This window comes from Talpa occidentalis, unplaced genomic scaffold (assembly GCF_014898055.3).
Source record: "Talpa occidentalis isolate TD23 unplaced genomic scaffold, MPIMG_talOcc4v2.1 talOcc4.11, whole genome shotgun sequence".
Classification (NCBI taxonomy): domain Eukaryota; kingdom Metazoa; phylum Chordata; class Mammalia; order Eulipotyphla; family Talpidae; genus Talpa; species Talpa occidentalis.
In genome coordinates, this window is record NW_023601104.1 from 32528702 (window position 1) to 32553296 (window position 24595).

Genomic DNA, 24595 nt, shown 5'->3' on the forward strand with positions numbered 1-24595 from the left:
AGGAAACTCAGCATTGGACTTTCTATTCTGAATATTCACTATAGCCATTTTGATGTGCAAATAGGGAAAAAGTATTCTCAAGGCTGATATGTATGTACCAGCAGTTTACAAAAGTACCATGAATTAAACAACCCATAAGTGTCTGTTCCAGTATTCATATATTACTGAGTAATCTCTTTCTATAATCTCTTTGCAGTATTATTCCACAGTAATGGAACAGCAAGTAAATGGACAGTTAATAGAGCCTCTGCAGATATTTCCAAGAGGTAATGTTGAACAAATTCTAATCAACAATGATTATTTCAGTAAGCTGTTTCATCAACAGTTATGTTTTCCAAAGGTTTAAATGCACATAACATGATGTTTAGCTCTTAATTTGAAAAAACAAAAGAAGTATTCATTATCGTGGGGATTGCAGGCTCTATTACAGTTATGGCAGATAAAATATCTCATTTACTAGAGTAAATTAAACTAACTAGATTGTTTTTTTTTTTTTTGAAGTACATACTTACATTCGCTTAAAGAATTCTTTGGGGGTCCACATGGATTCTAACCCAAGGCAAATGAATGACTTTAATTTTGGGTGTTTATAAACTTTGGCTCCTGATGGTAGCGCATGCTGCTATGGGGGAGAAACTTTCAAATAGGACAGAGGCTAAGATTTACTGAGAAGTTTTAAGAGAAAGATATTTGGGTAGAATGTTTGGTGTTTTCTCTTTTGGGAAAACATTTCTATGTAATGGAAAAGTCCTCATAAATGGGGATTTGATGGTAAAAATCACCAAAATATGAGCTGACAAGAGTGAGACTTCATGAGTTGCCTGGTCAAATAATTGTTTTCCTCTTGTAGGTTTGACAGTACTAGTCTTGTTTCAGATGTGATTGTTCAACTTTATATAAGTATTCCTTCAAAATTTGAATAATGGGGCTACCCACTCGGGACCCTTCTCTGTTCAGAGAGCTTTTCTGTCCTTCCTCTTATCTGTCAATAAATCTCTTGTCTTTCTGTAAAAAAAGTTTTTTTGAATAGTGGTGGAAAAGTACAGTTTAATTATATAAAACATTAAGTCTTTCACTCATTTCACATTTCCCCATTTGGAATCCATATTTTCTAACTGATGGAACAGATAAGGAAATTCTCTAAGTAACTCTCTTAGAAATAACTTAATTGAAATAATTAAAAGTTAAACTTACCTTTGTTAACTGATATTGTACAAATAATCATAGTGTGAGTTTTCCAATTAAACATTCTAGACTTTCATTAACTGTAACTCTCTGAAGTCTGAGTGGCTCAATTAGCCAGTAAATTCTCATTTGCACTGATAAAGTCTCTAAAAAGCAGCTGGCTTGACCAACCCAGAAGATCTGGATTCAAGAGTAATGCTGTTCTTTTAGCACTAAGGTGGTAGTGAGGTTGGGAGTACTTGGCAGGCTATTAATAATAGCTTACTAAAGAGCTAAGTAAGTAAATAAAATTAGGTCATTGTTAGTTTGTCTGAAACAAGAATTATCATCCAATTCTGTTGCACTTGAAAACTAAAACAAAAATGAAAAGAATGTTGCCATTTCCGTGTATTAGACCAATAACAAGGATGCAACTTGTTTCTTAATATTTTCAGTGATTGGAGAATTGGGGCAAGTTTCAAAATTATTTCTCCACAAGAGATAATTGTTACCAGCTGAAAATGTTCATTAATTGCTTTTTCCTGCTTGATGACATTATGGCAGTGTTGTTAGAGGAATCTCTAGTACAGTGTCTCAGGGAATTGTAATTCCAATTCTTTGGGGGGTTTTTCTCAATAAAATTACTTACTTCTCTTCATCCACAATACTTTCAAATTCTGTTCCTATTCTCTAATTCTGTGAGTCATTCCTGTCCGTCTCCCTGCCCATTCCATTGTGCTCCATCTCGTGCATGATAACAACCACCATTTTGACATATGTGCTCTGTTCAGGCACTGATTCTATTCTAACTCTAATAAAAATTAATCCTAATTTTAATATATTAAGTATTATTGTTTCCATTTTATAGATGAGAATATTGAGGTTCAGAAAGGCTAAGTAACTTCAGAGTTGCACAGCTTTTAAGTAGGTAATATATTGTGAGTGAGAATTTTGTTTAAATTGAATTTGCTTAATGTTGAAGGCATATAAGTTAAAATGTTAGTGGAGGATACATGGGGATAGTTTGGAGGGCTTGGTACAAGTGTGGAGAAGTATGTATTATAGGGTGAAGATACTTAAAAGAAGATATGTGAGATGTGATCGTCAATATGTAGTCCTAGCACAGAACCCAGTGCATTCCAATATATTATTAAATATTGTTCTTCCAAGTCAAATTTAATTTCTTGAAAAGATGAGACTCAGTCTTCCTATCTCTATGAACTTTTTGTATGCTGTTGCACAACTTTTTATAGTTTTTTACAGTCTTTTTGATTATTGAACTATATCTTATGTAGAGAGGGAGACTATGCAAGTTTATAAAACTTGGGTATAGGTATATTGAGCATATTGCTTGGGTCTACCTACTTGGCTAGAGACTCCCATACCTTAGATTCTATGGTTAAGGTTCATGTTATGAAGACTCTCTAGTTTGTAAAGTGAGGACAGGAAAAAATGATTCTATTCTTAACATCAGAAACTCTCTTTCATTCCTAGTACAATTGCCATGAATAGCAACTCCTAGCTCATGACCAAATCCTCTCTATAGTTAAAAGATATGTTGAATATTAATAAATACGAAAACTTACTAACATTGTAGTAACTTCTGATTCCATAACTTTGGAAAATATGAGCTATTGGGTTGTTTGACTACTGTTTAATTTCCAATCATGGGTTGAGAAACCAATTGAGGAATAAGACAGATATTACAGTAAGATAAGAGCTCATGCCTGTCTCTAATTCCTTAGTTAGCCATTTTCTTATTAAGAAAAGTTTATAAGAGCAATGGGTAATTCAGTGAAAGTACTCAAAAGTGTTGTTTTAGGAAGTATTATTGGTCACTCAAGGACCAAGCATCAAATGTATGTGACTGTTGTTTTGTTCAAAAAGTTAATTTCCATTTCAAAGAAAGAAAATTTGGAGTCTTAGTTCTAATGTACTTTAGAAAACCAAAAATACTTGATTAAGGTTTAGCTATATTTGCTAGGAAAATCATAATAAATATGAATATATTTGAAATATGTAACATTAAAGCAGCTGATGTGCTTTGTAATTATTACCCACATCTTATTATTAAACACCTCTACATCTTGTTGTCAGAAACAGGAAAAAATACATGTACTTCTGAGAGAGGAGCAAAAAAAAAAAAAAAAATCAAATTCATCCTTCCCCTAACAATCAATCAAAATTGACGGCCCCTTAACATACAATATGTAGGGCACTGTAGTTTTCAGATGGAAGCAGCCTATAACATGGGCAGGAAGCTTTTGTGCTTTTAACATTTGATGAAAAAGCATTTGCTGAATTTAAAATGTACTAACCTGTAACTCAAGATGGTGTTGGGAAATTAATGCTATTTTTCTTGGCATTGTTTTGTCCTTATTTCACTTAAATATCAGATGTCAAGATTTACAGGAAATACAATAAAATTAGTAATATCTCTATATTTAATAAATTTGACTGCTTATTGCTGTGCAAATTAGTATTCAAACTTGGAATCTCTAATAATCTTTTTGGCATTAAAAGTTATCCTTTCTTTCACCCATCCACCCTCAATCCCTAGCTATTTTCAAAATCGCTTAAGTGGTAACAGTACACGATGTAATAGAGTGAGGAAAGATTGCAGAAATTTGAAATATGAAAGATCTCTAATCATTTTAGTTCAGTTAACTTGATTTTTATATGTTTTAAGAAGAAATTGGAATTTATGTGAGGTGGTGTCAGAAAGCTCTTTGCATTTATAAATGCTCACTCCTGCAAGTTAAGAACCCTGGTTCATAATTCCCACTTTGGGTCTTGGGAGCCACTTTTCAATCATTTCTCTCTGCTAATTTTGGTGTCACCCTCATTTCTTTTTAAACGATTCATTTTGAGCAAATTTGTAAATGGCCCTGATGTGTTCTACAATTTAGTCAATTACTGTTTCAGCCTGCAAGCCTCCTGGGGAACGGAACATACATGGCCTGAAGGTACGAATTTCAATAATTGTTTCAGTAAAGTTAGATGGATTTGTAATGCTGTGTTCCACTTATTGAAATGTCAAATAAAACTGCACTTTCTCAAGCTCTGACAAGCGATCCTTTTTTTTTTTTTTTTTTGTAGTGGGAGGTGGAGGGGGGATTCGCCTATAATATTTGCTCAATATGGCTATATATACAAGGGTTTTGGTGCCACATTTTGTTATTTGGAGTTGTTTTGTAGGTTGCATTTCTTTAGGATGATCCTGGATATTGGGCTCCACAAAGATTTATTTGAGTGAAAAAACAGACTTCATTTCAGTGATTAATTAAGCACATAAGCATATTGCACACAGAATACCCCCCTCTTCTTTTGACATATTTATGCTAGAAACATATATCTATTTAATGTCCTTTCATTGTTCTGCATCTTTTGAATTCTGTGTTTCTGCTTAAGGCAGAAAATTTGAAAGAAAAGCTGGCTATTGTATTATACTCAAGCATTTTATAATTAATTACTTGGGCCTCGGTTTTCAGTGAATAAGAAACATTCTACAGTGTTCTGCTTGGTTGTAGAGCTGGAAGCATATGACAACTTGAGGGTCACTATTAATCCCTGGATAGGTTCTTAATATATATTTTTTGAACATTTTATTTTTGTGCATGAAGCAAGACAGAAGAGTAAACTGAGTTTTTCTTTCTAGAGTTGAATTCATTTCTAGACAGTGAATTGAAATTTCTGGTTTAGCTTTCTTTTTTTCAGCACTATTTAAGTATTTAAATAATGGCAGGGACAGAGTATTATGTAATATACTGGTTGTACAATTCTATAACCTATATACTGAATAGACTCCAACTGTGGATCTGTCTAGCAACAAACTAATTAACCTTCATAGGAAAATGAGAAATTTGTGGCAAATTATAGGTTAATTAGAAATGTGTCCTCAGAATACAAACTGATCAAGATTCTTTCTTGTAGGTGAATACCCGGGCTGGACCCTCTCAACACAGCAGCCCAGTAGTCTCGGATTCTCTTCCCAGCAATAGGTGAGAGCAAGCAAGTGAAATGTATAAGATTATGATTATCTACAAAGTTGGGAGTGGGGCAGGGAAGAGGACTTTGAGATGACATCTTTTTGCTATATGGCCAAAAAAAAGTGTATGTGGCTAAGAAGACTTTTGACCAGTTTTCCTTCAATCTCCAAATTATGCAGACAATTGAATGTCTTTGCCTATTTTTATGTCTTGGTTAATCTGGCCTATAAGTTGCATAATGCTATTTTTTCTTGCTTGTCCATCTTATGGCAGTGTCATTATCTACTGACATCTTCACCAGAAAGAGGCAAGGAAAGACTGAAGTGATGAAATTTAAATGTACAGGAGATTGAAGCTATTATAGAAGGAAGATAACTTTATGAGTCCATGCTAATATTGGTCTACACTGTGCTGGATACTAAAGACCTGAATCTTCAGAGTTCTGTCAGCTCTGAGAACTTTCTTCTAGATTATTATGGTCCTCAAGTAGAAGGAGGGACCTGCTTGAGCTGATAGGGTTTTGGTTGTACATTTAGTGTAACATCATTAAGCCAGCAAACGTTATATATTGTACTTCATGATGACCCTGTGAAGGCAAATCATCTTTGTGTAGATACTCATGTTGGTGGCTGAGAGAGAACACCTTCATTCTGTATCCCATTTGGGGTTGTTTTCCATTTGTTTGTTTTTAGTTTGAAACTGTACCTAATAATATTTGCATAGCCCTTTATTAACTGTAATGTGATTTGGGGTTCTGTTTTGCCTTTTATACCTCTCTGTCCCCACTTAACCCAGAGTCTTGGTTCTTTACCCAAGGGACTTAACTGGAGATAGTTCAAAGTCTCTTCCTCTGATTCTCTCTTTACTCTCCAGACCCTTCCCCACCCTCACTTCCTTTATTATAGTGTTGGTATATATATCCATCAGCTTTTCTGCTGTGCACGTGCCTCTCTTAGTGTGTGCTTCCTTCTTAAACAGTTTACTCTGTCTTAAAATATGGTAGCCTGGTTATTTGCAAATGGGTTATCTGCCTTGTAGTCACAAGGGATAGGTCTTTTAATTCTCATCCAAGGTGTGACCCTGCCAGGAGGTACTTTGTGGCTTCTCTCTTGTTGCACACATTGTTGTATATGTGTGAGCCAGGGCCCAACAGACTACAAGCAAGAAGGCTGAGGGCCACTTGTTGCGCTTAGCTCAAAGAAAGCAGGATATTTAATAATTACAACTACTTCCAGAAAAGATTTTCAACAGACTGACCATGAGTTTGAGGAAAAACAAGGACTTTCCCTGGTGCTCTGGTTCAGATTTCATCAGTTTTAAAAGTGTGATAAAAATGAAAAGGATGGTAAGACAGAAGAAGCAAGATAACTTTTCACTTCTCTCAGATTTGGATTCACACATAACAACGTGGTTTTTAAAAAATTATGTATAGTCACGGAGTATTATGAAATCTGAGGATGGACAGAAAGTCAGAGGTTGCCTGATCTAGTGATCCCTGGCCTTTTACAGATCTTCCTTAGGGATGTCACAGCCTCCCAAGTAGTGTCAGTAGTTTGCTCCAGTAATGCTTTCTGTTATGGGCAAAGTACAATTTGAAAAAGTTCTATAGGTGATTTTAATATGCCACCCTAGGTTGGCCATGTTCTGTGCCCCAAGATGATAACTAATCAAAAGTATTCATTGAGAATAACTATAAGAAAGTGAAAATCAAAATCAACAAAAAACTATGAACCAGAGACACTTTTAGGGGGGCAGGGGCGGGAGGGGAGGGATTGGGGTCAGAATGGGGGGGCTGCAATTGTATGGGGAATATAACAATAAAATTTATTATTTAATAAAAAAAAAAAAAAGGATAACTGAGGTGATTTTCATAAAGCACCTGTCACCAAATAAACCCACATGATCTATTGGCAAAAAAAAAAAAAAAAAAAAAAAAAAAGTATCCATTGAGTACCTTCTGTTCATTAGGTTGCTCTCCTGCACACTAGGAATATAATCTGATCCTTACCCTTGGAGCTTGCTATCTAGTAGGCATACAGACAAAATCCCCAACAACAAACATACAAAAAATTATACTTTACAATTAGTATTATGAAGAAAACAATTAGGTTTTGAAGAGAGAAAACATTGGGCAGAAATACTTTTAGATTTAGACGAGGTGTGCAAAGAAGAGTAACATTCCACCTGTGCCTGAAGTATGAGAAGGATCTTACCTAATGGCAAAAGCCAGAGAGGTCATTTCTGATGGAGGGAAGAGCATAAGTAAAGGCCCTGAAGTGGAAAAGAAGCTCAGTGTGTTTGTAGATGGGCCAGTTTGTCAGGAACACAGGGAGGGTGTGGGTTGAGGGTCAGGATGGAGAGTAAGAAGGAGGGTAATAGAAGTGATAGCAAAATAGGAGCCAGATCTCCAGGCCTGTGGGGTGATTTTCTCTCCGTGTTTCAAGTCATTTGATCAGTAAGAGAGTGCATGGCAGCTCTGTGTTTTTAAGACTCTCTAACTGTGGTATGGCGAGTACATAAGAAAAACACAAGTCTAAACTCCAGTTCCTGCCAGCTGGTCATCTAGACTCTTTCTGAACATTTCTGTGGCAGGAATGCACCTATTGCCAAAGTAACCCCTTCATTTTCATTTAGCTGTGTCTTAGAATATTCTTTTTCAGGAGCTAATCTTTATCTCCCTTTAGCACCTAATTGTTAAGATTTAGTTTAACCTTCAAAACAGGCCCTCTTCTAGGTGATAATTCTCTAATCATCTTCCCTCCAAACATACTTGTAGATTTCTTGTCTCAGTAAATTCTCCCACATTCACCAAGTTGCTAACTCCAGATGACCCATCATTCTTTGCTGCTTCCTAGGTCCCCCTCAGCCCCACATTCGATCAGTCCCCCAAATTTGTAGGTTCTCAATCACTGCAGTTGGTCTACGTGCCAGCATCCCTGGTTCTGTAAGGTAGTTCAGATGCTCTAGGTCACTGCTACATTTCCTATTTCCTCTTTCAGTCTTGCTCCATTGCCGTCCCTTCTCCACATCATTCCCCCTTCCAGCCCATCACTGTTCTTCACAGTGTTCAGGATGATGTGTAACCTTCTCAGGTGAGTGATGCCCTTTCACATGTGGCACCTTTGCCTTTTCCAGCCCCTGGTGTGCCACTCTGCCCCTACCTCCCTGACAGCCCAGCTTTGCTGATAAACAGAGGGTGCCTTTAGAGGACCACATTTCCTCTCATTACTGAGCCTTCACATCTGCTGCTGCCTCTTTCCTCCTCCCTCTTTCATTCCCCTCCTTCACCTTCAGTTTGGTTGACCTTAGTTATCTTTGAGGAATAAAGCTGTTCTCGTCTTCTGAAAACAAAGCTGTTCTCTTCTTCTGAAAATGTCTCTGATGATTACCTACCTTCCAGTCTCACCAGGTACCCATTTACCAATTTCCGTAATCCCTCTGTGCTTGCTTTTTCTATAGCTCTTAGCACATTGTATTATAATCACCTCTGTCCCCAATAGATTCTGTACTCCTTAAGTGCAGTGACTACAGCATATTCATTACTGTATTCCCAATTCCCAGCATGATGCTTGGCACATAAGAGATAGTCAATAATGCTTGAATGAACGAACTCACTATTTAAGTATTGTCTCCAGGTCAAATTCTCCCTTCAACCAGCTTTTTGATACTATTGAACTTCTAGTCTTCTAGTCCCCTCACCCTTTTTTGGTTTTTTAAAGATTTATTTATTTATGCATACAAGTGCTCGCTTTGGCAGCACATATACTAAAAATATTTATGCATACAAGAACTGGGATACAGACCAGAGGTGTGGGGGGGTGGGTGAGAGGATTCACTGGAGACAGTGGGGAACAGAACAGGCGGATCTAATGAAATACACTGCTGAGGGGAAGCAGCGGGCAAGTCAGGAGAGGTCTGCTGCACCATGTGGGTCAGCTCCCTGGCCAGCCGGGGATCGAACTCATGCTGCAGTGGCTGTGGATAGCTTCATAGTGCTGTGTTTAACCCCTTGCGCCACCAGGAATGCCCTAGTCCCCTCTCCCTTTTACTCTTCTTCAGGTACCTCAATGTCCCTCTTAAAGTATCAGGCCCAGATAACAAAATAAAACCACATTTTAGTTTTACAATGTTTTAAAAAGTGATTTTTGGATAGCTCAAATCATTGTGAACATACAGATAAATAAAATATTGAGTAAACTGAGGCACAGAGTAATTGCCAGGATACGGAATATTTTTTACCAGACCAAGTTTGTAGCCAGATATTTGCATAATGGATGAAATCACCTTTTTCCTCTGTTACTCTCAAAATATGATTTGGTCTTTGCCTTAGGTGAATGACTTTGTTAAGCTGAGCTTACTAATCCTTATGGTGTTCCTAAGCCATAATTAATGAATTAAAGTCCCACTGCCAAGCCAAGACCTCTCCTAAACATCTTGGCTTTCTCTTCATAGAATAAGGATGATTGACAAACTTTCCTTTTATCGGCCTCTGGTGTTAGGAATCACATTTCTTGGATGAAAGGTGTTTTGTAGATACAGTGAATCAAATGTTATTATTTCAACCTGCTTGACTGGTATGTCTGTGCCAAAACATTGCCTGGGCATTATTTGGTTATTTCTGTTTTTATCATAATCACAACTATCAAATTAGGAATCATCTATGAGAATAAAAAGATCTAAATATTTCCGGGGGGGGGGGAAGGGTTAGGGGAGGGAGAGTGTGTGTGTGTGTGTGTGTGTGTGTGTGTGTGAGAGAGAGAGAGAGACAGAGACAGAGACAGAGAGACATATTGACTCTGAGCGAGGTCTGTACCTTAGTTTGCTTTATAAATTGGGAATAATAGTAAAACCCCACAGGGTTATCTTACTGTGAGGATTAAATCAGGATAATAAGTAATAGCATTTAGTACAGTGCCTCATACATGGTGGTAGCTGTGATTTTTTTTTTTTTAAGCTGGACTGATTTTAGGCAGTTAGTTGTCTTTTTGGAGAACTTATGTTTCGTCTTTAGTCCTAATCTTTAAAATTCTTAACTGCCTTTGTGCTTGTGTTCTTATACTGGGAGGATGTTGCTAAAGTCTAGACTCCTTGGTTTAAGATTGAAGCTCCATAGTCTTAATTTGATCACAGCAAATATAAGAAATATTTAGAAAGAAGAGTAAGTATAACTGAGTGGTTAAACTTGAAGCCTGAGATTTTCTCGAATATGACTTATTAAATGTGCCAAATGAGTGTGTGTATATATTTGCTACCACCATGTAAAAACAACCAGAACTGTGACCACCATTTATTGAACACTTAGCACATGCCAAGTCTTTGGGGTAGGATCAAGGGTAGGAAGGGACTGGGATATATCAGAGGTGTATAAGAGATGGTATTTGTTCTCAGGGAGCTCCCAGACTTGGGGAAGGGTGGGAAGAAAGACATCTACACATGTAACTGACACAAGGGAGGAGAGCTGATTTGTTAAGTGGTTAGAGTAGATAAAGACTAGAATTAACAAGTTTTAAATTAGAGGAGCTGATATTTTATTTCCCACACTACCAAATGGGTGGATATGGATAGGTATAACTTAATTATAAAGTTGGGACTATAGAACCTCCCTTGACCAATTTCCCTGAACTTATCAATAGAAATATATACATAGTTGTAGATGTCCAGAAAAAAGCATTTTCATATTCTTAAAAAAAACTCTGGAAACTGGGTCTCATATAGGAAAGAAAGGAAAAACAGGGCAGTTCAAATTTACTTAACATCGACTATGTGCTAGACATAATGTTACTGCTTTTTGTAATATTTGATTTTCTTGGTTACATTGTAAAGCTGGTTAAAAAGCTGATAGTTTCCCCATTTTATAGAATGGGTAAATTGAAGTTTTGAGATGAGTAACGAGTACCAGGATTTATTTCTACTATGCATTTGCTTCCTGGGATTCTGAATTGGAAGTCTTAACAATAGTGAATGATCAACACTTAAACCTATCTCTTTTGTCTTTTGAGTTCTGTGATCTTCTTTGCTGATGAACATTCTAAGAATGCATTGTTAAGTATTTTGTACTTAGCAGATGAAAGAGAGTCTACATAAAATAGCCACTGAAAGGCTACCCAAAGGCCAGCAGAACTAGCCAAAAAGAAGTCCCTGAAGTAGTCCTTAGAAGAATCTAGCTTCGTTTTGATTATGCTTTCAGTTATAAATGAGGTCTTTTTACTAATCCTTTGCCATTTGGCCAGGTATTTTTGGAAGAATACAAAGCGTATAGACCATGTCTAAATCTAATTGGGTTTTTTTAATCTGAAATTTTCAATGATGTTCAAAAGTGGGTATGATCTTGCTTCTGAAACTTATGTTTTCTTCTTTTAGTTTAAAGAAGTCATCTGCTGAACTGAAAAAAATATTAGCCAATGGCCAGGTAGGTGTCAATGCATATTAAGATTTTTACATAGTAACTTATTACTCTTCCGTTTTTCCGTCTATAGCTTACTAAACAGATAAAGAGTCAGTGAATTTCCTCTCGTCATAAATGACTTACATGACTTAATTTGATTGGCAGAACAATTTGGAGCATGTTTTTCAAACTGTGCTAATGGGTTTCACTCCCAGCAGATTGAAGTACCATGCACACACCCTGCTGCCATCTCAGTTTAAAAAGAGTTAATCAGTTCTGAACAAGTGTGTCAGCCCATGGGCTGTTGAAATGGCCCTGCATCCTGAGGTGACGGTTTCTTTCATTATCTTTGGGGAGAAAAGGAAAAACTGTTACTTTCTTACCTTAGTTCCTTCTTTTGTCCTGAAGCCAATCCTGACTTTTTTGGGGACCAGAATAACAGCAGACCTCTGGCATTTAAAACTCCTGAGCTTTGGCAGCCCTTGCTTTGCTTAGTTGTCTGGCCATCTCAAGCTGAATGACCTAACTCAGCCAGTGAGGTTACAAACAGGCCTGCAGGCCAGTTATTTCTCACTAATTTTGGTTCAAGTAAATGACCACATCTGAAATAGTATAGTGCTTTTAAACATACACTGGTAAATTAAGCTACCTACAGGGTCCTCGATTCTTCAATAGCAACATAAATGTGTTTTAATGTTTGTTATAGTGGAAGCCCTTTGATAGCCTTGGAGGCAGTCGCCTGTCCATTGCGATCAAGCTTGCCTATTAGGCTCTATTGACTGAGACATCTGTGTCACTGCAAATAAAAGACTCTTATTGATTTTCTTAACTGCTGTTCACTTCCCGTCCATGTTTCGAAGGCTGAAATCTTAATTATCTCAGATGCTTATTCAGTGCCTTCACACGCTGACCTCTCCAAGCTTCATTGGCATTTCATGAATCAAGTACTTGTAGTGGAGCATGTCAAGAAGACAAAGCTAGGTCCTCATGCTTGTTCTTTAATATCACCTGTAACTTTGTGGTCTAATAGATGTGCGTGCCTTAAAATGGTGACTGTGTATGGTAGTGCTTCTGGAACCTTTGCTTATTTAGCACACAATCCCTTGAATACAGTTAGAAAAAGTAAGCTTATCTGGTTCAGACATCTGATCGTTGTTCAGAGTGTGTGAATTCTAGTCCTGAAATATTCTATATACAGCTTAAGGAGAATCTGGTGTTGTACGTGTGCTCTTGTTGGTCTCAAAATTTTAAATCATGTTTATCTAATAATTTAACTTACAGCAGCCAATGGTTGGTTTAGATTGAGGTCCGTATAAATGTACCCCTAGTATTCTGTGTACTCAGAACTTGTGTGAAGTACCTGACTAAAAGCAGAAATATTGAGCCCAGGATATTTATGTATCTTTACCATGCTTGCATTCTAGTTACTAATTGTAATTTATGTATGAGTCACTTGTTTTCTTCAGCTGGAAAATATATTTCAAAATTGACATAAATTAAGAAGCTTTAACTACATTTGTTCAACCCAGGCAATGGAAAATAACCTGTCATCGCTTCCTCTTTACAAAGTGAAAATCAGTTTATTTTCACTGCAAATAAATAAATAAATAAAACATTCTGAAATGTTTCCAGCGTTTTGATAACAAACCTAGTATCAAATATCTTAGTGGTCTCAGTTATGCCATTCTCTGTGGTGGAAGATTGCCACAACAAACATTTTTGACACTTAGAGATTGTTTATTACTTTCCCATGGGAATGCAGTAACCCCCACATTAAACAGTATGGCATTTTCTTTCTTTTAAGGATTAGCCTTTATTGTATTTACTTTATTCACAAAGCACACGAAATAAAACATTCTACCTTTGGAAGTCTTTAGTATACCACCTTCTACTAATTTCTCCATTCCTCAATGCTGTAGGGTAACTAAAGCGTGAGTGAGATTTCATTACGGTGAGGTACTGTGCACAGTTGTGGGGTCAATAAATTTCTGGACTGAACATTGACACCACTTGATATGGAAGATGTAAGTCACATTTAACGATACTTTAACACTTGAGCATAGTTTTTTATTTTAGTGGTTTATATGCTCTCAAGCATTAATAATGATTTGCCTTTCCACTAGCCTCCACTTAGATTTAATAAGGAATTCATATTAATCATTAAAAGAAAGGGACATGATTCTTCAAGATAATCAAATATTGACAGGTCAGAAATAGCTTTCTGCCTGGGTTCATTGATATAGGTTATGTGATATAAATATTTATTTCTTTTCTGTCACTCAGAGTAAATGCCATCAATTGATTCAGCATTGATATAGTGTCAACAGTTCATAAGAAACATTTGACTGGCTTGTGTTTTCCGATTAGTCTCTGCTCTATAAAGTGGGATTTACTAAATCTCTCCAATTGTCTGCTCATAGACTGTGACTGCTCTCTGAAACCATTATTGCTTCGATTTGTGAAGCAAAGGTCTGGTGATAGGACTAGTTTCTGTCAGACCTTTACATACAAAATAAGGATTAATTGAGCGTTTTTATTTTAATGATTTATAAGCGATAGATACTGATTCTTCTTAACCCAGGCAGACAATAAACAAAGAATATTTTCTTTGGTGATCCATAATTGAATTACATTTCATTTTCCCATTAATTTTATTAATATTATATTAAATCTAACACTTTTTGAAAGTTTTAACATTTAGTCTTGGAATGGAGACATTGTTTTCCTGTTCTATTGCTTTATGATGTAGGATTCCTTTTTTCCCAGCCTGAAAAAAGGCAACTCATAAGGTATTTTTGGCATGTTTTATTGAGACCTATAAATCAGTACCACTTATGTATTTTCTGGATGTTTTTCTCCCTTCAGTTTTAGTGCCTTATCATCTTTTTAACATTGGCCCTTGATTTGAAACTGATTAGAAATGGCCCTGGGGGTCAATTTACAGAATTAAAAAGAAAAGTGCGGTTATTCCAAAGTGTGACTTTGACCTATGCCATCTCTAGAGTTGTTTTTCCCTCTTGTGTCTTAGATTTTGACAATCTTTTCTTATCTTTAAAAAATCAAGTATAAATGTATTGAGCAGACAGATCTAGAACCAATACTGATCCTGCTGTATCTTTGGCTGTTATTTCAAAAACTTCGAATGCCTTTAGAAAACTTTTTTATGTTTAGATAAAAAATGGGGGTGGGGAAGAAAGGTACACATTATACTACAAAATTAGCTTTAAAACTGTATATCACCAATATATAAAACTTTTGAATTCTTCCAGTTCATCTTAGATGGTATATGAAGACCAAAACATAAATGAGACTGTGTATGTAAGTTCAAACTATATGACACCCTTCTCTTCCACACAAGCATAACCTTGCTGCTCGTGGCTTGTCACATCTCCATTTCTCTCCCAGCCCTGCCCCTCTTCAGCAGGAGAAGAGCCACTGCTTGTCATCTCTTCCAGGTCTTGGCAGTTGTAACTCTTGGGGCTTTTTCGTCCTCCTTCCTCACATCTCTTCTACCTTTTATTTGTTTTGTTTCAGTCAAAATAAAATTTTTATTTTACCTCTTCTTTCCATTTGAAGAGCTATGTGATTTTTGAAATATTTCTCTTCATAAAAACAAATACCATAATGGGGCCTCCCCGGTGGCGCAGCGGTTGAGCGCTGGGTTGCGAAGCTGCCCGCGGCCTCTGCGGCGCCAGTTCAATCCCCGGCTGCTCCCCGGCCACCTGAGGAGGGTCCCACATGGCGCGCAGACCTCTCCTGCCGCCCGCTGCTCCCCTCAGCAGTGTACTTCGGTCCTCTGCCTGCTCTGCTCCCTGCTCTGGCTCTGGTGAATTCTCTCACCCTCCCTCGCTTCTGACTGTACCCAGTGCTTGTATAAACAAAACAAACAAATAAAAACATGCCTCTATTAAAAAAAAAAAAAAAACAAATACCATAATGGATGAAATTGCTTTTCACTTGTGAGTGCCCTTCACTTGATTGTTTGCCTTCTTGTGGGCCAGTGACCATAGATGAAGAGGACTTCCCTGCACGTTACACAGGAGATCTGCTGCTGAGATGTGACATTGAGTGGAGTGTACTGAAAGGCCAGTTCTGGCCTTGACTCGATGTTATTGGCCAGTTCATGTGACCTAAATGAATTAATCTTAAATGGTCTCAAAATGCTGTAAAATTCCTGACCCTTTGAGACTTGATCCCAACTATAATATTTTAAATGTATTCTGTAGCCTTATAAATTCCACCTTTGTGTTATAATAATCTGTGCTTCATTTTGAAAAGTTGAATTAAAAATGCTCATCTGGGCCTCCCCGGTGGTGCAGCGGTTGAGTGCTGGGTTGCGAAGCTGCCCGCAGTCTCTGCAACGCCAGTTCTATCTCCGGCTCGATCTCCGGCCACCAATGAGGGTCCCTCATGGCGCGCAGACCTCTCCTGCCGCTCGCTGCTCCCCTCAGCAGTGTACTTCGTCAGTCTGCCTGTTCTGTTCTCTGCTCTGGCTTTGGTGAATTCTCTCACCCTCCCATGCTTCTGACTGTACCCAGTGCTTGTATAAATAAATAAATAAATCTTTAAAAAAAAATGCTCATCTATACTAAAAAGGCAAAAACATCTTATTGAGTATTTGTTGATTCCTTAAATTATACTGTTCACAGGTAAGATCAAGTAAAATAACCCATTGTGATCATAGCTATGAAATTCTTAAAATGTTTTAACCAATTCATGACCTTGGCCCTTGTAGTTTTTCTTTTTCCAAGCTTTTTTTTTTTTTTCACATGAATAGTATTTGTATACTACATAAAAGTTAGAAAATTCAGGGCCTCCCCTGGTGGCGCAGCAGTTGAACGCTGGGCTGCAAGGCTGTCTGTAGCCTCTGCAGCGCCGGTTCGTTCCCCGGCCACTGGCGAGGGTCCCACATACACAAAAAAAAAAGGTTAGAAATTTCAGATTAGCAAAATCAATCTGGTATTTTTTCATTATAAAAATCTTATCAGGCAAAGGTCTATAAAACTTTAAAACATTGTAGAAACACTTGAAACATTTTTTTGTCAATACTATCTCTTTAAATGACATGGTTCTAGAACTTGTTCTTTACAACCATTTTTGTCTTTACGAGTCTCTTACAATCTTATTATCTGAGGGATTCCAAATTTCCATCCTTGAATTTGTTTATGAAGTACTACACAGATGTGCCTGCTTATACAGCAGGTGACATTCCCCTCTTCCTGCCCTGGAACTTAAAGCCTGTGTTGAGTGGGATACCCATCACTCCTAGTTAGGTGAGGTGCTGGGAATGCTGGGTAGGTGTCTATTCCACTTCTCTTTGTACCTGGTGGCTATTAGAGATAAAATGATTATGACTTTGGTATCATAATGATGGGGCCTGCTGAAAGACATACCATACCTATTCCTTTCCCTTCTTTAAATGCTAATACCACAAAATCAAGCCCCCTCCAAAGTTCAAGGTCTATCCCAGTGTATTGAAATTTACAATATCAATATGTCTTGGTGTGTATATTTTTCTGATAAGAAACTGATGGTCCTTTTACCTGGACGGCATTGATGGAGTGGCTGAGATGAAGGTAGGGGGAGTACAGTCATAGATTGTGGCCTCTGCAGAGTCTAGATTCTGTATATACTTCATAGCTTCATCCTGCTTACCCTTAAATCCCAGTGCCTCTAATACAGAATTTGTGGACTTGAGTGATATTCTCTGTCCTAGAAATTTACTTCAGGAAGCCATCATCAGGGTGTAGCCTGCTAGGCAAGATAATGGTGCAAATTAGGTTGTTAGAGTCAGGTTTAGACTACCTAAATAATGTTATAAAGGAATTAGCTTATTTGTACCTGCCAATAGATACTGCTGTTTACGTAAGTATCCTTTGTGCTCACTTTTCAAAGTAAACCCAGTAGCAGTTCTGTTAATTTAGCATTCCAAGTTACTTTATGTGCTGTTTTTCTTATTCTATTTTAAAATTTATCGTTTGGTACAGAATAATGAGGTTTTCTTCATTCCATATCATTTAGGTTAAGAACTTTTTTTTTCCTATTAGTAATACAAAGGTAGTGAAAAACAGAATTTCCCTCAAATAGGAAAAAAGTCACCAATTTTTTGACTTGTTTGACATTTCTCCTCTGACACTAAATATAGTAATTAGCTGATTGCAAATTGCACAATCAGATTGCACTACAATTGAATTGGGTGCTGAATTGGTCTTTACACATTAATCTGTCAATATTCTTTTAGGGATTAGCAAACCAGCATGGAAAAGAAGCTGGTCTGTTACCTGCACTGTGCTTCTAATTATCACAGCTCTCTGAAGCCTCAACCTCAGAAATATATAGAAGAAAAATATTTCCCTTGATAAATGAAACCTTGCTTTATTCAATTGGTGAAAGTTTAGAGTAGAACAAAATATTTAAAGCTTTATTATAATGGTCTGCAAGCAAACTATTTTTTTCCAGGTGATATTGAATTAAAAACTCCATCCATTTTCTGCCCATGTAATGCAATGCAATTCCCTGGAAATTGATTTTTTTTTTTTTTTAGGGCTTGTGGCTCTCCCCAAGCTTTAGCTATATGGAAAATAACACCTTTATTAAATCCACTTAGTGAATAAAGTTGGCAGTTAATTTTTAAGCAACTGGATCAGTGTGTAGAAAATTACTGAATGCATCAAATATAATCTGATTGGTCTTAAAGTCATTTGATAAATAATTATTTAGGGAGTTATTTAAAACTAAAAGATTTTGTGTGCACTAAAACAATTCACTATTCATGATACAAATGAAAGTAATATTTGTGGTATAATAGATTTAGAGAACCTGGGGGAAAGTGCATGCTATTTTATGTACTAAGTTATGAAAATGACGTTAGTTTTAAGAAGCGCATACTTACATATTTTCCCTGTATGAATTACAATATTTGAGTATATGTGTATGTTTAAGTGCATTGATTTGGCACTTTTCCATTAGCATAATATGGTTTCTACCCATTTATTGCTGTCTCCTTATTTGGCATTTCCAAAGAAAAGCTAGTGTACTCTAGGAAAATCATTAACATTATCAAGCTAGTTTGTTTAATGTTAATTATAGGGTCACCTGGAGAGTTTTCAGGGGCTGATTTATTTACAGATCGTGCATTAGATTACTCTGTGTGTGTGTGTGTGTGTGTGTGTTGTCTTCACAAGTTTGACTTTGGTTATGTGCAGTGCTATTTGGCATTGGTTGTATGTAGTGCTGGAGACTGTGTTCTTATCGGTAGCTCTGACCTGACCCTTTTGAGCTATGTTATATCATTCCATTTTGACACCTTTTATCAAACTTTAATGAAATGACCCAGGCAAACAAATTGTCATTAAACTTTCCATCACTTTGTCCCTTGGTATCGTCTTTTATAAATTGGACAGCAAATGTTGTATTGATCTTCTCGTTCTTGCAGCTGAACTTGAAATGACCCAGACTGCTTGTTGTTTATGGCCCAGAGTTGCTTTTCCTTGACATTTCCATCCACAGCATGACACCCTTTTTGTTTTTCTTTCTTTCTTGTGGAGATGAATGAACAAGACATACGATACCGAGACACCCTTGGTCACGGCAACGGAGGCACAGTCTACAAGTAAGTAGTCAATTTTGCTTAAACTTTCTATCCACTTTGCCAGATGTGGGTATCCAAATTCTCTGTGGCAAAGATTTTTACATGACCATGAGCTCTTAGATTTTTATTTCTGCATTTGACTCCTGAATTCTACAAGACATCTATTTTCTCAGGAATTGCTTGGAAAAGTGCATTTATATTGCCTTTTTAATATTTCTGAGTCTGCATCTCTCCTGGGTAAGCAGTTAATAGTCCGCCATTAGCAAGTATACCTTTAACTGGCCTGAAGTTTAATGCATTTTTTTCCTTCACACTTTAACACCATTATTTTTTTAAGTTGCTAGCACCCTGTGCTAGTCCCCTGCCTGTTTACAGATATGCCCAGTGGAAGACAAGCCTTATAAATACCATTGCTTTGCCCTGTGTTGACACTCGAAGTTATTAAAAAGCCTTCTTCCTGTTGTATTTCCTTCTCTCCTCACCCTACTCCCCTGAGAGAATTTCTACACATTGATGAATATGTTAAGTTATAAAATTCTCCCAAATTCCAGTTGCAATGATCCTACCCTAAAGGAGTGTTCATTTTCATATTAAAAAATGCTAACCGTAAAAAATGGTTCTCTCGACAGGGAAGTCTTTCTCATGCAGTAGTGCAAAGTTTAAACTACATAATGTAATATCTGGTACTTAATAGTCTGCAATGGTGTATGAAAAATATTCCACTAGGAATTAAAAAATCCATACTCTGTAAGAAAGCCCTGAGGGAGTAATAAAGCTTTCCTCCAGAGAGCTGTTTTCCATATATACACTAAACCTGCATCACATTATGATTGTGCTTTTACCTTAGATATTATAACATTGATATTAATACATATTTTCAAAGTTGTGAAATAATTTATTTCCTAATTGGTTGCTTTTGTTAAGTTCTTTTGTTTTTTAACTATATGAATACAGATTAAAAATTGCCTTGTTATTTATGCTATGACCATGAAGGGTCATGTCCTAAAATCCCAGAACAACCTCCATATGTAGATGCAGCTTTGACGTAGGATTAGATATCTCAGGGTTAAAAGCTCCTTCAAGTCATCTGATCCAGTCATGCATTCAGGGCTTCAGTCCTCTCTATAGGTCGAACCAGTAGGTGAAGAGAAAGGTGAATCCTTTCTCTTGAGTATAGTCCTTCAAGAGCAAATGTTCATACATTTGAATTATTTTTTTCCTATATGTAACAGTACTGTGAATAGTTGATCTGAAAGTTATGTGCTTCTGTTATGATAATTCAGAGAATTAAATAATAGTATTTCTTACATGATTCTTGAGACCCTGCTTTTCAAATATTTGATGCCTAATATGTCTGAGTTTGAGGCTACTGTTACCTCTGGATCATATTCTCATTCCTTATCAGGCTACCCCCAGTACAGCATAAATAGTATCCCTTCATCTTAGTCTTCTCCCCCTTACTCTGCTCTGACTTGAAATTTTTTTAAATTTATTTATTTATGCATACAAGAGCTGGGGTATAGGCCAGAGATGCAGGGGGTGAGACGATTCACCAGAGACAGAGCAGGGAACAGAACAGGCAGACTGACTGAAATACACTGTTGAGGGGAGCAGCGGGCGAGACAGGAGAGGTCTGCTGCACCAGGTAGGTTGCTCCCTGGCAAGCCAGTGATCAAACTTGTGCTGCAGAGGCTTATGTTATCTTCATAGTGCGGTGCTTAACCCCTTGTGCCACCAGGGAGGCCCTGACTTGAATTTTTAACTTGCTCTGAAGGTCTTGGGTTCAGCTACCCTTAGCAAGAAAGAAGGAGGAAAATGTACACTCCAATTTGCTTCTCTTGAGTTCCCTGGAGGGAGCAGTTTTCAAGACCTCAACCTTTCTTATTCTTAATGCTTTTATGCTGATAGCTAGAGATAATAAAGCAGAAAAGATTTCTGGCAACTCTTTAGATTCCTTTAGTTGGTTTCAAATGGAATCTAAAAGTGTTTCTTTGGACTCCTAACCTACTTCTTATTTGTGCTGTTTTACCAAATGTTTAGCTCTCAAAGAGCATGTTTGTTATTTTTTTAAATTGAAGATTTATTGTAAACTTATAGTCCTCCCTTATTCCAAAAGGGAGAAAGCAGAAGACACACCCAGTTATTATCCCAGTGCATAGTGTTTATTAAAAATAATATGCAAGATGTTAAAATTTTAATCCTTTATTTTAAAACATAGGTTTATGGAGAAGGGACAGAGTAATCAGAGAAATGGAAATAAATGCTTATCTAGGGCCTCCCCGGTGGCACAGCAGTTGAACCCTGGGTTGCAAAGATGCCCACAGCCTCTGCAGCACCGGTTCAATCCCCGGCTGCTCCCTGGCCACCGGAGGTGGGTCCCACATGGCGTGCAGACCTCTCCTGCCGCTCCCACTGCTCCCCTCAGCAGTGTACTTCGGTCCTTCTGCCTGCTCTGTCCCTGCTCTGGCTCTAGTGAATTCTCTCACCCTCCTGCGCTTCTGACTGTACCCAGTGCTTGCATAAATAAATAAATAAATAAATCTTTAAAAAAAAATGCTTATCTACCCAGGAAAAATTGCCACATAAATTTATGTTAATGTTCTTTTTTATTATTTTTAATGTGATAAAATATAAATAACATAAATTTACCATTGTAACCATTTTTAAGTCTCTCTTTCAGTGGCATGAGTACATTCACATTGTTTTGCAATCATTAGTACTGTCCATCTCCAGAGCTCTTTCCATCTTGCAAATCTGAAACCCTGTACCCACTAAACTAAATTACTCATTTGCCCAATTAGTATTTTTTCAGCGAAGAAGCGTGGCGAGAACTATTTTTATTTGGGCCACAATGTCCAAGAGAACATCCTCCCTCATGTTCTTAGCACATGTTCTTTCATTCTCTAGAACTCTGTAGTGATGTTAACAACTTACTGACAGTTCTTTTCACTACCACTGCTAACACTCAGTATGTCTGTTGTAAGAGCTAACATGTTTTTGACAGTGCTTATTTATGGAAGATGATAGGAAGTTATCATGATCATTTTAGCACTTTACTATATTCCTTATAAAAAGAAGACATTTCATTTGCCTTATTGCTCAAATGATTCTTAAGAGAGAATGTGAAGCTACACAATGCATAACTACTTGTATTGATTATTGGCCTTCATTTCCGCCTGGCCTTCAGTTTGTGTTGCTCTTATATCCGTGGCTTTTAGTTCAGCACAAAGAAATGGTATAATCAACAAGAAATGAGAATCCACTTTGCTAAAGTCTCTATAAAACTGTTTGATGTGTTATGATTGACTTTCTCCTACACGAAGTTTACCTTAATGGCGTTGACTATAAAATTGTGATTTTTTTTTTCCAAAAGAAATGATTATATTACAGGCTATGCTATATAAACTAAATGAAGAAAATATTGGAAAATCCACTCATTGGTAACAAAAACTGCTTAATGGGCCTATTTAATTTTTTTCTTGCAAAGTATAATAAAGCTAATAAATGCATAACAAAAGTGTAATATTCTGGTCTTACTCATTCTACTTGATGTTGAGATGTTGTGAATTTCAAGGGACATATTATTTAATTGTCGGTCACATTTTCATCCTTTAAGTCTAGAAATTCTCTGTGTGTTGTCTCCTGCTGAGCTGTTCCCTGTGTTATGGTAGGGATCTAAGCAGGTAATATGAGTTAGCATTTCATGGATTACTAATTTGTGTAAAACAGATTATAATGGAAATGCTTAGGACTGAATTATAACACAAGCCTAGGAAGAGTAATTTCAGAAGAATGAAATGAAAATATTTTCTTACATTTTCTGTATTGTACCATTTCCTGAATGCTACAAGTTGGTATAACCCAAGCTTAGGAAGAATAATTTCAGAAGAATGAAGTGAAAATATTTTCTTAGGTTTTCTGTATTGTACCATTTCCTGAAGTGCTACAAGTTGCTATAACCCAAGCCTAGGAAGAATAATTTCAGAAAAATGAAATGAAAATATTTTCTTAGATTTTCTGTATTGTACCATTTCCTGAAGTGGTACAAGTTGCTCAAAAAAAAAAAAAAAGAAAAAACTAATTCAGGAGGGACACATGTTTTGTCTCCCTCTGAGAGATTTAGAATTAATTTCAAAAATTATTTAAGAAAGTGGATGGTAGTATGTATGGTGGCTAACTACAGGGACTCTGAATTTGAATCCTGTTTCTGCTACTAAGTACTGTATGACCTTGGAACAGTTACATGTTTGCTGCCACAGTTTCCCCTTATATAAATGGTGATAATGATAATACCTGTCTTATATGTTGTGACTTTAATGAGATGTTCCATAGAAAGGGCTAGTACTACAGCTGGCAATGTTAGCTACTAAATATTAGCTACTGGTAACGGTAGTACTAATTACAGCAAAAATCTAAGCCCTGTGTTTCTTATGATTACTTGGCCAAAGGAATCTTATTTTTTGAAGAACATCTGTAAAACTCACAAAATCATTATTGTGTTGAGTTAACTTTGAGAAATTCTGCATTATTTATTATGATACATAGGTGCTCGCTTCGGCAGCACATATAATAAAATTGGAACGATATTATGATACATAGTATACTTCTATGTTTTCTTCTATTTTCTACTTGTTTCATTAATACAATTTATTATATGTTACCATGAACATGATAAATTTTTAAAATTTCAAAGTGTTTTTATCATAGTTTATCTTCAAACTGGTATTAGACAGCTGGTATAATGTCAAACCTATATTGCCATTGGGTAAGGCTCAGGTTCACAGTTATGTGTCCATTCAGTGGCAAAGCCAGAACTCCAAATAGCCTCCCTTCCTTTCACTCTGTGTTTTTCCCCCAGGCAGTGTTGTTTCTCAAGGTCAAGGAGAGTCCATGTGTTTCCTTGCCCTAAGTAGAGAGCAGAGGCTTTGTACATATTAGATGAAATGAGAATGATGCAAGTGGAGGTTTTTTCAAGCAGGTTTTAGTTGGACTCTTTGCTTGGAGTCTTCTCATAACTGGCTCATGTTAGAAGCTGCCTGGTTTACAGGCTGTATCACTGTCCTATAGCATTCACCTAGAAAAATAGGAATTTCTAAACTAAGGGAATATATCTGAATTATTTCTTTTGAATGTTAACACTTTCAACACTTGGCATCCACTAACCCAGCATACTAGTTGCTATCTTCTTTACTTGGATACTATATCATATTGAAATGAAAGAAATTAACAAGTCCACTTACACAATTATACTGGAAATGTTCTATAATGAAGACCAGTCACCCAGGCTCCTTGGTGTCTCTGCACCTTGTTTGATAGAGTCACTTAAGCTTTATTTTTTTTTTTAAATTTATTTATTTATGCATACAAGAGCTGGAGTACAGGCCAGAGATGCGGGGTGGGTGGTGGGGGGAGGGGTGTGAGAGGATTCACCAGAGACAGAGTAAGAAACAGAACAGGCAGACTGAC

The 24595-nt window shown here is 36.8% G+C and overlaps 1 protein-coding gene across 5 annotated transcripts in view; it reads left to right on the top strand.

The window, feature by feature from the left end:
- Positions 1 to 24595, top strand: part of MAP2K5 (mitogen-activated protein kinase kinase 5) — a 243722-nt gene that overhangs the window by 33095 nt on the left and 186032 nt on the right. For all 5 annotated transcript variants that reach the window (XM_037502787.1, XM_037502788.1, XM_037502789.1 and 2 more), the window contains exons 4-8: positions 197 to 266; positions 4090 to 4130; positions 5098 to 5165; positions 11514 to 11562; positions 19086 to 19150. In XM_037502787.1, the coding sequence (XP_037358684.1) occupies positions 197 to 266; positions 4090 to 4130; positions 5098 to 5165; positions 11514 to 11562; positions 19086 to 19150 (293 nt within the window). The remainder of the gene's footprint in view (positions 1 to 196; positions 267 to 4089; positions 4131 to 5097; positions 5166 to 11513; positions 11563 to 19085; positions 19151 to 24595) is intronic.